At 58.4% G+C, this 10,017-nt stretch overlaps 1 protein-coding gene across 1 annotated transcript; it reads left to right on the forward strand.

Annotated features, from left to right (window-relative positions):
- The first annotated feature begins 1,111 nt into the window (after positions 1–1,111).
- Positions 1,112–6,573, forward strand: LOC108284245 (nucleotide exchange factor SIL1-like). Its single transcript, XM_017500915.2, has 3 exons — positions 1,112–1,330; positions 1,786–1,950; positions 6,088–6,573. The coding sequence occupies exons 1-3, from the start codon at positions 1,151–1,153 to the stop codon at positions 6,442–6,444; spliced, it is 702 nt and encodes a 233-aa protein (XP_017356404.1). The 5' UTR covers positions 1,112–1,150; the 3' UTR covers positions 6,445–6,573.
- Positions 6,574–10,017: the final 3,444 nt, after the last annotated feature.

The raw sequence follows: 10,017 nt of genomic DNA on the forward strand, positions 1-10,017 counted from the left end.
ACTGGTGTCTTTGGTAGACTGCGACATCCTTTGCCAGTTATTTGGGTGGGTGTGACAGCCACCATCTGACTGCTGGCCTGTCCCTTTCACTTGCTGCTGGCCTCAGGCTTTTGTGTCCCCTCTCTTCTCTCTGGCCTCACAGTAGGCTGCTGCGAGAGGAGGCCTGACCTGCCCAAGGGCCTGACCATCTGGTCCCTGTGCTTGGCACTTGCTCCTTAATTGATCCTTAATGTGATCTTGAAAAGCAAGGAGCCTGCAAAAGGGTATCCTGCAAGGGATCCCAGCCATGTCCCCTGCCTGGCACCCTGCCCTGATGGGTGCCCCCACCAGGCCCCCCCATCCCTTCATCTGGGAGGTCTGAGCCTGAAATATTTTAATCACATCACTGTTTCTCTAGCCAAGAATGGGGAGAGGAGTTCCAGAGGCAGCTCAGGGTTTTGAGTACTTTGGTGTAGCTTATTTGTTGGTATGTTCAGGTGGTGTGCCCGGGTTTGTTTGTTCATTTGTTCATTCATTCACTCATTCATTCATTCATTTCCTACTCTCCAGGGACCTATGATGTGGCAGGCTCTGTGCTGAGTGCTGAGAATACAGAGACAGAGAAGCTGACAGTAGCTGCTGTTATAGAGTGGGAGCCCAGTGGGAGGCTTTGCGTTGTCCTGTTTTAGGATTTGCCTAGGTATTCAGAGGCTCCTGTCTCTTGCACTTTCTTCTTGCCCTCTCCCACAAGCATTTTCTATGTGCGGTCTGAGTACTGACCCAGGAGAGGAAAGGAATGGGGCCCTGGCCTTGGGGCGTCAGACCCAGAGAGGAACAGACCCATTAGTAATTGCTCCAGTGTGTGATGTGCTTGGGGTCACGGAGAAGGAACATCCGGCACTGGCTTCCTATGGGAGGACGGGAGGACACTGAAGGAGTGCCTTTGGCATCGAGCTGTCTGTCGTTAAAGCAGTAGAAGTGATTCACCTTCCTAGCCGGCTCCAGTCCCTTGGCTGCTGGGGAGTGGGGGCTGGCATGGGAGTCTTTAGCCCTGTCATCTGTGCATGGGCCGCTGTTCCCACATGGGTCTGTGCCAGATGGTCTTTGTTTCCCAGGCTGAGTTCGACTTGCCCAGAGTGGGATCCTCCATTGTTCCCGTTTCTGCCCTGGGATGGCTGGCGTGGGCTCAGTTCCCTTACCACCTGATCCCTGGGCTGGGCAGGGTGCTCACTCTTTCCTATGCTTCTTCCCCAGCAACCCCAAAGTCCAGGTGGAGGCCATTGAAGGGGGAGCCCTACAGAAGCTGCTGGTAATCCTGGCCACGGAGCAGCCACTCACAGCAAAGAAGAAGGTGTGTTTCCATGCCCTTCCTCCTGCCCGGCCCCCAGAACACCTGTGGGCCTGAAAGGAAAGGAAAGGTTCAGGCTATGCTTGTCACCTTGGGGGCCTGAGCATCATCTGCTAGGTAGCATAGGGGAGAGGTCACACTCAACTAAAGCAGGTGACAGTGTGCTGAGGTGTCTAGAGGCCTGGGGGCAGCTCCCGTGGTACGGCCTTGGGCCCTACTCCTGGCCTCCCACCCTGGGCCTCTGTTTACCTGTCATTTACCCACTTGATAATGTTGAAGGTGCCTGAGTCCCTCCTGGCCTCACAGTCCTGGGTTCTGGGGTGTAGCTGTACCTGAGGTGTTGGGTGGGGCCGGGAGGAATGAGCACTAGGTTGGGGCACCTCTGGCTGCCTTCCCTGGGCCTCGGGGCAGGTACCACTTGTTTGTCCTCTCAGCTGCCCCTCGATCTCTGCCCCCAGGTCCTGTTTGCGCTGTGCTCCCTGCTGCGCCACTTCCCCTATGCCCAGCGGCAGTTCCTGAAGCTGGGAGGGCTGCAGGTCCTGAGGAGCCTGGTGCAGGAGAAGGGCACAGAGGTGCTGGCCGTGCGTGTGATCACGCTGCTCTACGACCTGGTCACGGAGAAGGTGAGTGCCCAGGCCCGCCTGGTCTCCTCTCGTTTGCTTTGTGTGTGCTTCCAGATGGATGGACAGACGGATGGAAGAGAGTGGGGACACCAGGGAGGATGTCCTGTGGATGTGGTGGCTAAGCCAGAACCTGAGGGCTGATGAGGAGAGGGAGGTGGCCCTGCTGGCCATGGTCATGGCCAAGTGTGCAGGCAGAGGGCTCAGCATGAGGCGAGCCTGGGAGCAAGCGGGACCAGGCCTCCACGGGACAAAAGGCTGAGGGATGGGGCAGCTGTCTCCAGCCAGTGCAGGAGCCCAGAGCTCCTCCAAATGGTGCTGACTCTGCAGATTGTAGAATCCTGGAGGTGCCTCCTCTCTTCTGGGGGCTGCTCCGGGCAGGGCCTCAAAGCAACTGCCCTTGAGAGTCCCAGGGACCCAGTCTCTTACCACCTCGGAGGAGATTTGGTGCCCAGCCCTCTCTGCAAGCTTGAGAAGTGTCTTAATTAAGGTGGAGAGAGGAAAACCAGCCAGGCCTGGATTCTTAATTCAGCTGCTGCAGCGAGCATTGGCAGGGCTTTCTCAGTCGCCTCTCTCAGGCTGCACGCTCCCCAGAGCAGCCGCATGCCGACTAGTGGAGCAGGGCTGCGCAGCCGCTGGAACTGCTGCCGAATGGTGGAGGCTGGGCCCTTACCCTGCTCTGCACACACCTCCTGCAGGCCTTCTCTCCCTGGCAGAGGGTCAGGATAGCTGTGGCTGCCTTGCTCTGTCCGTCACTGTCTCTTCCCAGCTCTCTGCCACTCTCTGCCTGTCTTACCTCTCGCTCTGTTTCTCTGTCTCCTCTTGTAGAAGCTGCAGAAATCCAGTTTCTTAGAATAGCAGGCAGCCATGTGGTGCTCAGATCCAGTTAATAAGGCCTGGGCACAGTTCACATTCTGGGAGTGGGCCAGTGGACTTGGAGAAGGACATGTAGGCTGGCTGGGCATTTCCCACGGGAAACTGGTCTGTGTTCTCTGGTGTCTTGGGTGTGTGTCTCTGTTGCCCCCAGCCCTGGCATCCTGGGCACTATGGCACTGACCCATGGCTAGCACACTACCACCAAGCAGGCTCACCAAGGCTGCCCCAAGGCAACCGGCTCCGAGATGCTGCCCCTGGAACCTTTGGGGTGCTGATGTGACTGGGGAGGGAAGGATCGGCATCTCTGTACAAACAGCACAGAAACGGCCCTCTTCTTTCAGGGAGGACAGTGGATGAGTTTCAGCCAGAGAGATTTAGGACAGACTTTACTCTGGTTGAGGCAGTCAGGGCTTCTCTGTTCTTGTGATTCCTGTTTTTCTTTCTTTTTTTTGGAGTGGAGACAGGGTCTTTCTCTGTCACACAGGCTGGAGTACAGTGGTACGATCCTGGCTCACTGCAACCTCCACCTCCCAGACTCAAGTGATCCTCCCACCTCAGCCCCACAAGTAGCTGGGATTACAGGCCCATGCCACCATGCCTGGCTAATTTTTTTTGTTTTTTGTACACAGGGTCTCACTATGTTGCTCGGGCTGGTCTTGAACTCCTAGGCTCAAGCGATCCTGCCTCAGCCTCCCAAAGTATTGGAATTATAGGTCTGTGCTGCTAAGTCCAGCCTCTTGCAGCTCTTAGAAAAGAATGAAGACCTAGCCCAACTAGGGTTGGGTCCAGAGCTGCCTGACAGTGGAGGGATTTGAGCGGTCCACCATGACGGACTGACACCGTGCGGCTCCAGGGGATTGCTGTAGCATGTCGTCATGACAGCTGGGGAATGTGGAATTCCCATGGGTAGTGACACCCCTCTCAGGGCTGGGGTCTGCCAGGCCCCCGGGTATCCTCATATGTGCCTTGGCCTGTGACCGGGCCTCTCCTGAGAGACCTGGCCCTGACATCTGGGCTTCTGCAGTGGTGAGATGTCTACGTGGGGTTTGGATTCCATGGCCTCTGGTGCATCCGAGGAGCTGAAGGGCTGTAGGGGGACCCTGCCCAACTGTGCTGTCTGCTGTGCTGGGTGCTGGGTGCTGGGGAAATAGTCCGCAGTCCCTGTGGTCTCGGGCTTTCGGGCAAATGTTTGTCAGAGAATTCCCTGGAGTGTGTGCCGTAGTCAGTCTGCTGCTGCTTTAATAGAATACCCCAGACTGGATCATGTATAAAGAAAAGGCAGTTTTTGGCTCATGACTTGGGAGGCTGGGAAGTCCACGATTGGGTGGGTGCATCTGGCGGGGGCCTTTGTGCCCCACTGTAACATTGTGGAAGGTGAGGGGGCAAGAGCACGTGTGGAAAAAAGCACGCCGGGCCAGGCTTGCTTTCTAGAATAACAACTGCTCTCCGATAAGGAACCCACTGCCCCCCTGACCTGGGCACCTCCTCTCCACACTGCTGCATTGGGAATTAAGCTTCCAGCACTTTAACTTTTAGGGAACACATTCAAACCACAGCAGCATGTAAGCAGAGGAGACCAGTCAGGAGAGGCTGGTCAGTGGTGCTGAGGTGTGCAGGGAGCTATGGAGTGAGTGCGGGGGAGCATCTGGGAGTGGGAGCTGCGCCTCCAGAGGCCCCGGGGGAGAGTTAGAGTGACAGGAATGGGTGTAAGTGGGTCCAGGCCGTGCGCAGCAGGGGTGGAGCCTGCAGAGCCTCACAGTCCCGGGGAAGGGATTGATTTCATCTTTATCACCTGCAGTGCCAGGTTGTGAGGGTTTGGGGGCTGGAGGAGAGGGTGGGAGTGAGAGGCAGTGGACCTCAGCACACGGGGGTTGGGGTGGTGAAGGCGGAGCTGACGGGATTGGGATGTGTTTTGGGGGCGAAGCTGGCAGGACTCAGGGGTGGAGTAGGAAAGGACCACTGGGTCCCTCTCAGCCTTTCCTGTCCCAGGATGCAGGACCCCACACCCTCCAGCCCTACAGTTTCCTGCTGCCACAGGAGGCACCAGGTGTCCCCTGCGGCCCTGTCTTCTCTTGGGCATCCCTCCTGCCTGGCTCGTCTTCCCCTTGCTTCACTCTCCCCTGGGGTGAGGGCAAGCATCGCTTCTTCCTCTGTACAGGCACGCTTCGTACAGCTGCACGGGCGATCTCTGCCCGCTCCTGACCCTCAACCTCTGACCTTCGGGTAACCACCTGCCTGTCAGGTTTCAACTGTTGCCTTTCCCACTGCTGGCAGCCTGGCAGGATTGGCTCCCACCATGTTCTGCTGATGGAGCTGGGCTTCTGCACTTTCCAGGCAGGCTGAGTGTACAACTCCCAGCCCAGACTTGCTTTAGCTCCCCAGGCCAGCAGCATAAAGGCCACCTCCTTGGAGGGGCACCCAGGGCTCTGTGTGTTCTGGGCCCCATCCTGGCCCTCAGGCCCCATGCCTGTCCACCAGAACAACCTGACATTCTTCAAACACAAGGCGGCACAGGCCTGCGGTGGCCCCCCATGTGTGGATGGCCCTCTCCCCTATCCACTTGGGTGACTCCCATCACCCTGAAGACTCGGGACCACATCAGTCTCCTCTGTGCTTCAGCCTCTGGCAGCAGCAGTCCGTCCTCAGAGGACTTGTGGCGGTAGTGATGGTGGTGATGGTAGAGATGGCGATGCTGGCGTGGCTAATGTTTGTGGAGGGACATGCGTAGTGGTACTTGATATGCAAGCTCCCGTTGGTGGAGCGTGCATGGTGTGCTGGACAGCAGCTGCACGTTCATCATTCCATGGCATCCTCCCAACATGCACGGGGGCTCTGGTTTCTCCACTTAGGAGGTGATGGTGTTGGGTCTCAGGGTCACTGCATGCCAGCCATGGTCATTCAGCCATGGAGCAGGAATTTAAAGCCAGCATGTCTGCCCCAATGCTGCACTGTGAGATTAAACATATCATGCTCTTCGGGAATTATTCGGTAAATTTGTATTCTCCTGTTAGACACTAAGTTTCTTGAGGGCAAGACTCTGTCCCCATCTTGGTTTCTCCAGTACCTGGCACTGCACAGGTGTTTTTTTGGTGGATGGATGAATGGAGAGAGTTAGACTTGGGGATGGAGGAAGATGTGGCCCTCAGGGGTCAGCCTTGTGCCTTCGTGTCTGAAGGGCAGAGCTGGCCAGGTGTGAGCTAACTGCTCCCATGTGTTCTCTCCCCACCCCCACCCCACCTGGCACGCGGCTGTGGCGGATGGCAGATGTTCGCCGAGGAAGAGGCCGAGCTGACCCAGGAGACACCCCCAGAGAAGCTGCAGCAGTATCGCCAGGTGCACCTCCTGCCAGGCCTGCGAGAACAGGGCTGGTGCGAGATAACAGCCCATCTCCTGGCACTGCCTGAGCACGATGCCCGTGAAAAGGTGCTACAGACGCTGGGTGTCCTCCTGGCCACCTGCCAGGATCGCTACCGTCAGGACCCCGAGCTCAGCAGGACTCTGGCCAGCCTGCAGGCTGAGTACCAGGCGCTGGCCAGTCTGGAGCTGCAGGAAGGTGAGGATGAAGGCTACTTCCGGGAGCTGCTGGGCTCTGTGGACAGCTTGCTGAAGGAGCTGAGATGAGGCCCACACCACGACTGGACTGGGATGCTGCTAGTGAGGCTGAGGGATGCCAGCATGGGTGGGCTCCTCAGGCAGGAAGACATCTTGGCAGTGCTGGCTTGGCCATTAAATGGAAACCTGAAGGCCATCCTCTGTCTGCTGTGTATCTGTGTAGACCGGGCACAACCCTGTGCCCTGGGGGTCAGGTGAGTGGGTGGGTGATAGGCCCTGGTGATGTGCAGGGCTCAGCCCAGGGCATCCAGGAACAGGCTCCAGGGCAGGGGCCTGGGCCTGGGAGTTCCAAGCCTCTGCTGCTTACCATGTAGCAGCTCTGTGACCTTGAGAAGTCACTTAATTGCTCTGAGCTTGTTTCCTCATCTGTTAAAGGGAGTGCCACTAAAGAAGAAACATCACGTGAGACGCCACCCTAGTGCTGGCATCCAGCTGTGAGGAAAGGCAGGGAATCATCTCACTGCCCCTCTACCGGTGCCCATGTAACAGCTTAGAGGCCACTGACCTGACGGGAGCCCGAGGTCTCTCCATACGCAGGGGTATTGTGGTGGCCCAGGCAGCTGATGGCCTTGGCAGCTCCTGGAGCGATGGATGCTGGGTGGGGTGCTGGGCAGGGTGCTGGGTGGTGCTGGACTCTGGAGGCTCAGGGGCTGGGCTTTACTCTAGGAGAAAGCTGGCAGTGGGAGCCCAGATCTGCCCAGCCCACCTGACAGGGCAGAGGTGCCTCTCTGTGCCCTTGCCCTGCTCCTGTGTCCAAGCAGAAGCTGTGCCAAGCCCAAGGAGGAGGCCTCAGAGGTGGGAGCAGCCATGCCTGGTGAGTCCCGGTCCCCACCCAGGCTGGCAGAGTGCCAGGCAGAGCTGGCTGCAGGTTGCCATGGCAACCCGGGCTCTGAGCTTTTCGGATTTGATTTCTGGTGCGTTTGTTTCTTGGCTTTCCCAGTGCGCCAGAGGCTTGCTCGTATGGGCCCAGGCAGCCGCTCCAGCCTGCAGGTAGTAAAGTCGGGAGGGCCAGTCTGGGGCAGGACTCTCTCCTCTCCCTGGCTCTAGGCCTTGCTTGTAGAAATCTCAGTTTTACTGAGCTGAGAGCAAACTGACGCCCAGAAAACCATAGGGTCAGTGGGTGGCCTTCCCTGCAGTCCCTTTGCTTGGCCACCTGGCTCTTCTCAGCCCACCTCCTGGTCGCCTCCTGCCACAACACGACACCAGGAAGCTCAGAGAGGAGCTGTGGCCTGCACGGGGCCCCTCCCAGTGGGGCAGGCAGGAAGCAGGAGCCCAGGCTGACATGAGAGTAACAGCTTCCCCAGGGCAGGAAGCCTCAGGGCTTGGGCAGAGTGGGGGTCAGGCTCATAGTCTGCCAGCTGTTGGGTACCTGCTGCTTCACAGCCTCGCAGGAGCCTTCGAAGTAGATTTTACAGATGAGGAAATTGTGGCTCAGAGAGGCTAAGTGACCTGCTTGTGGGGGCAGAGGTGGGCTCGTGGTGCTGATGGTGCTGTGGGAGGCTTGAATGGCACCTAGAATAGGACAATGTTGAATTGACAAGCGGCGGAGGGAGGACCAGGAGAGATAGCCAGGCACGTGTGGCCACAACAGGGCAAGGTTCAGACAGGAGGTGCCAGTGCCTGGCTCAGGCCAAGGTCAGAGGATGCTTTAGAGGTAGTGTCGCAGGCTCCGGGGTGGATTTGAGAACAGGGCAGGGCAAGGTGTGATGGGGAGTGGGGCTGCCCCAGCAGAGGCTGGAACAGAGGAGGACTTGGGCCGGGTTGGGGATGAATCTGTTCTGGGCTTTCAGCATTCAGAGGCGAGTGCCAAGGCTGGGCCGTGGGAACAGAGGACAGGCGAGAGTGTGGGGCGTGGCAGGGAGGCCAAGCCAGGCGCTGGGCTGTGTCAGGACCAGGCTGGCCCTTGAGGCCTCTGTGACCACCAGGGTCTGGCCTAGGGTGTGGAAACAGTTCCCATGGGAGGAGTGCCACTAGTAGGGGCCTAGCTGCCGTCCCCAGTGTCCCCTCTGCTCCCAGCTGTGATGCCCTCAGCAGCGATTCTGTAAAGCATAGGGAGGCGTTGGGCCAGGTGCTCTTTAGGGAATTTCTGGGACCGAGGACTGGGAACCCGGGGCTGAAGGGAGGGGGCTGGACCATCGCCAGGCTGCTGAGCCTGAGGCCAGGGAGGTGGGACCACGTGCACTCTGCCCCCCCCACACACAGAGCATCAGGGATGAGAGTTGGGGCCTCAGTCTCTTTCCTTCTTGGCCTCATCCAGGTTCGTCCCAGACTGTTAAGCAGATGCTCTGGAGAGAGGGCAGTGGGGTGGCTCTGGGGAGAAGGATCTGGGCTTGGGCTGCTTGTGGGGGTTCTAGCTCCACCTCCTGATTCATCACTGCCTGTTGTCTGCAGGTCACGAAGGAACCCCTTCTCTGTCTTCCCTTTGGGTGCCATCCTGGGAACTGTGGTCAAGGAGTGTGACTGGGGCTCAAAGTGTGGCAGGGAATGGCGATGGGGGAGGCATGGCTTCCTCCTGTGGGGCTGGAGCCTGCTTTTCTCCCCTCCCTGTCTTGGGATGGGCTGAGAGCTGTGCGGGCTGATACCCACAGGTCCTGGGTGATTACTGGGTCCCTCCCTGCCCCTGGGCTGGTCTGACCTAGGCCCTAGTGCAGGAGGATGGCAGGGAGGGTGGTGGGCCTAGGTCCTTACCCTTCCCTTGGCAGCTGTGGTTTTATGAGTTTACTTGTTTTTCCTTCATTCACAGTGTGGCTGTTGAGCGGTCGTATGTGTCAGGAGTTGGAGCTGAGAAGGTTGCCCCAGAGCTGGTGATGGCCAGGCTGAGCCCTGCAGGCTGTGGGAGTAGCAGTCAGGAAAGGCAGGGCGAGGGCTCCAGCCTTGGGAAGATGCAGGAAGGCCAGAGAGGGGCAGTGTTGCCGGACGAAGTGGTGGGCTGAGGGGTTGAGTGGCCCAAGGTGGAGCTGTGTGGGTCAGGGGACAGGAGGGGTCCCCTTCGTGGGGTCCTCCGGCAGCTTGTCAGCCCTGTACAGGGCTGTGCCCTCATCCTAGCAGAGCGGAAGTAGGGGAAGCATTGAGCAGTCTCTGGGCTGCTGCTCTTTCATTCATTTGTTCAGCAAATCTGGTTGGGTTCTAGGAGCCAGGCACTGCTCTAGGGCAGTAAGTGTGAGGACCGGAGGGAAAAGGGCTCCATCATGGCAAATACGCAGGCACCAGGGGAGGGCCAGGCTGGGAAGACGGAGCCCAGTGAGGAGGAAAGAGGGGCGGGGGCTGCTGTTTCCCCTCAGTGGCGGGGAAGGCCTCTGAGGAGGAGCCAGACACAGGAGCATGAGCCACGGGGGTGCTTTGTAGACAAGGGATAGCAGAGGCAGAGATCCTGCAGGAACAGGCCGAAACGCTTCAGGAAGAGCCACGAGAGCCAGGCCTAGAGCTGGCAGAACCCATGGGAGGGGGGAGTTGGCAAGGGAGAGGGCTGCCTGGGGAGGCCGTGGAAGGGACCTGAGTTTTTTCTTTGAGGTGGGGCTGTTGAGAGTTGTGTGCAAAGGAGAGACCTGATGTAAACCACTTTTTTTTTTTTTTTTTTTTTTT

This window comes from Cebus imitator, unplaced genomic scaffold (genome assembly GCF_001604975.1).
Source record: "Cebus imitator isolate Cc_AM_T3 unplaced genomic scaffold, Cebus_imitator-1.0 Scaffold274, whole genome shotgun sequence".
NCBI classification, from domain to species: Eukaryota; Metazoa; Chordata; class Mammalia; order Primates; family Cebidae; genus Cebus; species Cebus imitator.

Bases quoted from the DNA above. Each gene is read 5' to 3' on its own strand.
- LOC108284245 (XM_017500915.2), top strand. From the start codon at position 1,151: ATGGCTGGCGTGGGCTCAGTTCCCTTACCACCTGATCCCTGGGCTGGG. The intron at 1,331-1,785 runs GTGTGTTTCCAT...CTCTGCCCCCAG, and splicing joins CACTCACAGCAAAGAAGAAG to GTCCTGTTTGCGCTGTGCTC. The intron at 1,951-6,087 runs GTGAGTGCCCAG...GGCGGATGGCAG, and splicing joins ACGACCTGGTCACGGAGAAG to ATGTTCGCCGAGGAAGAGGC.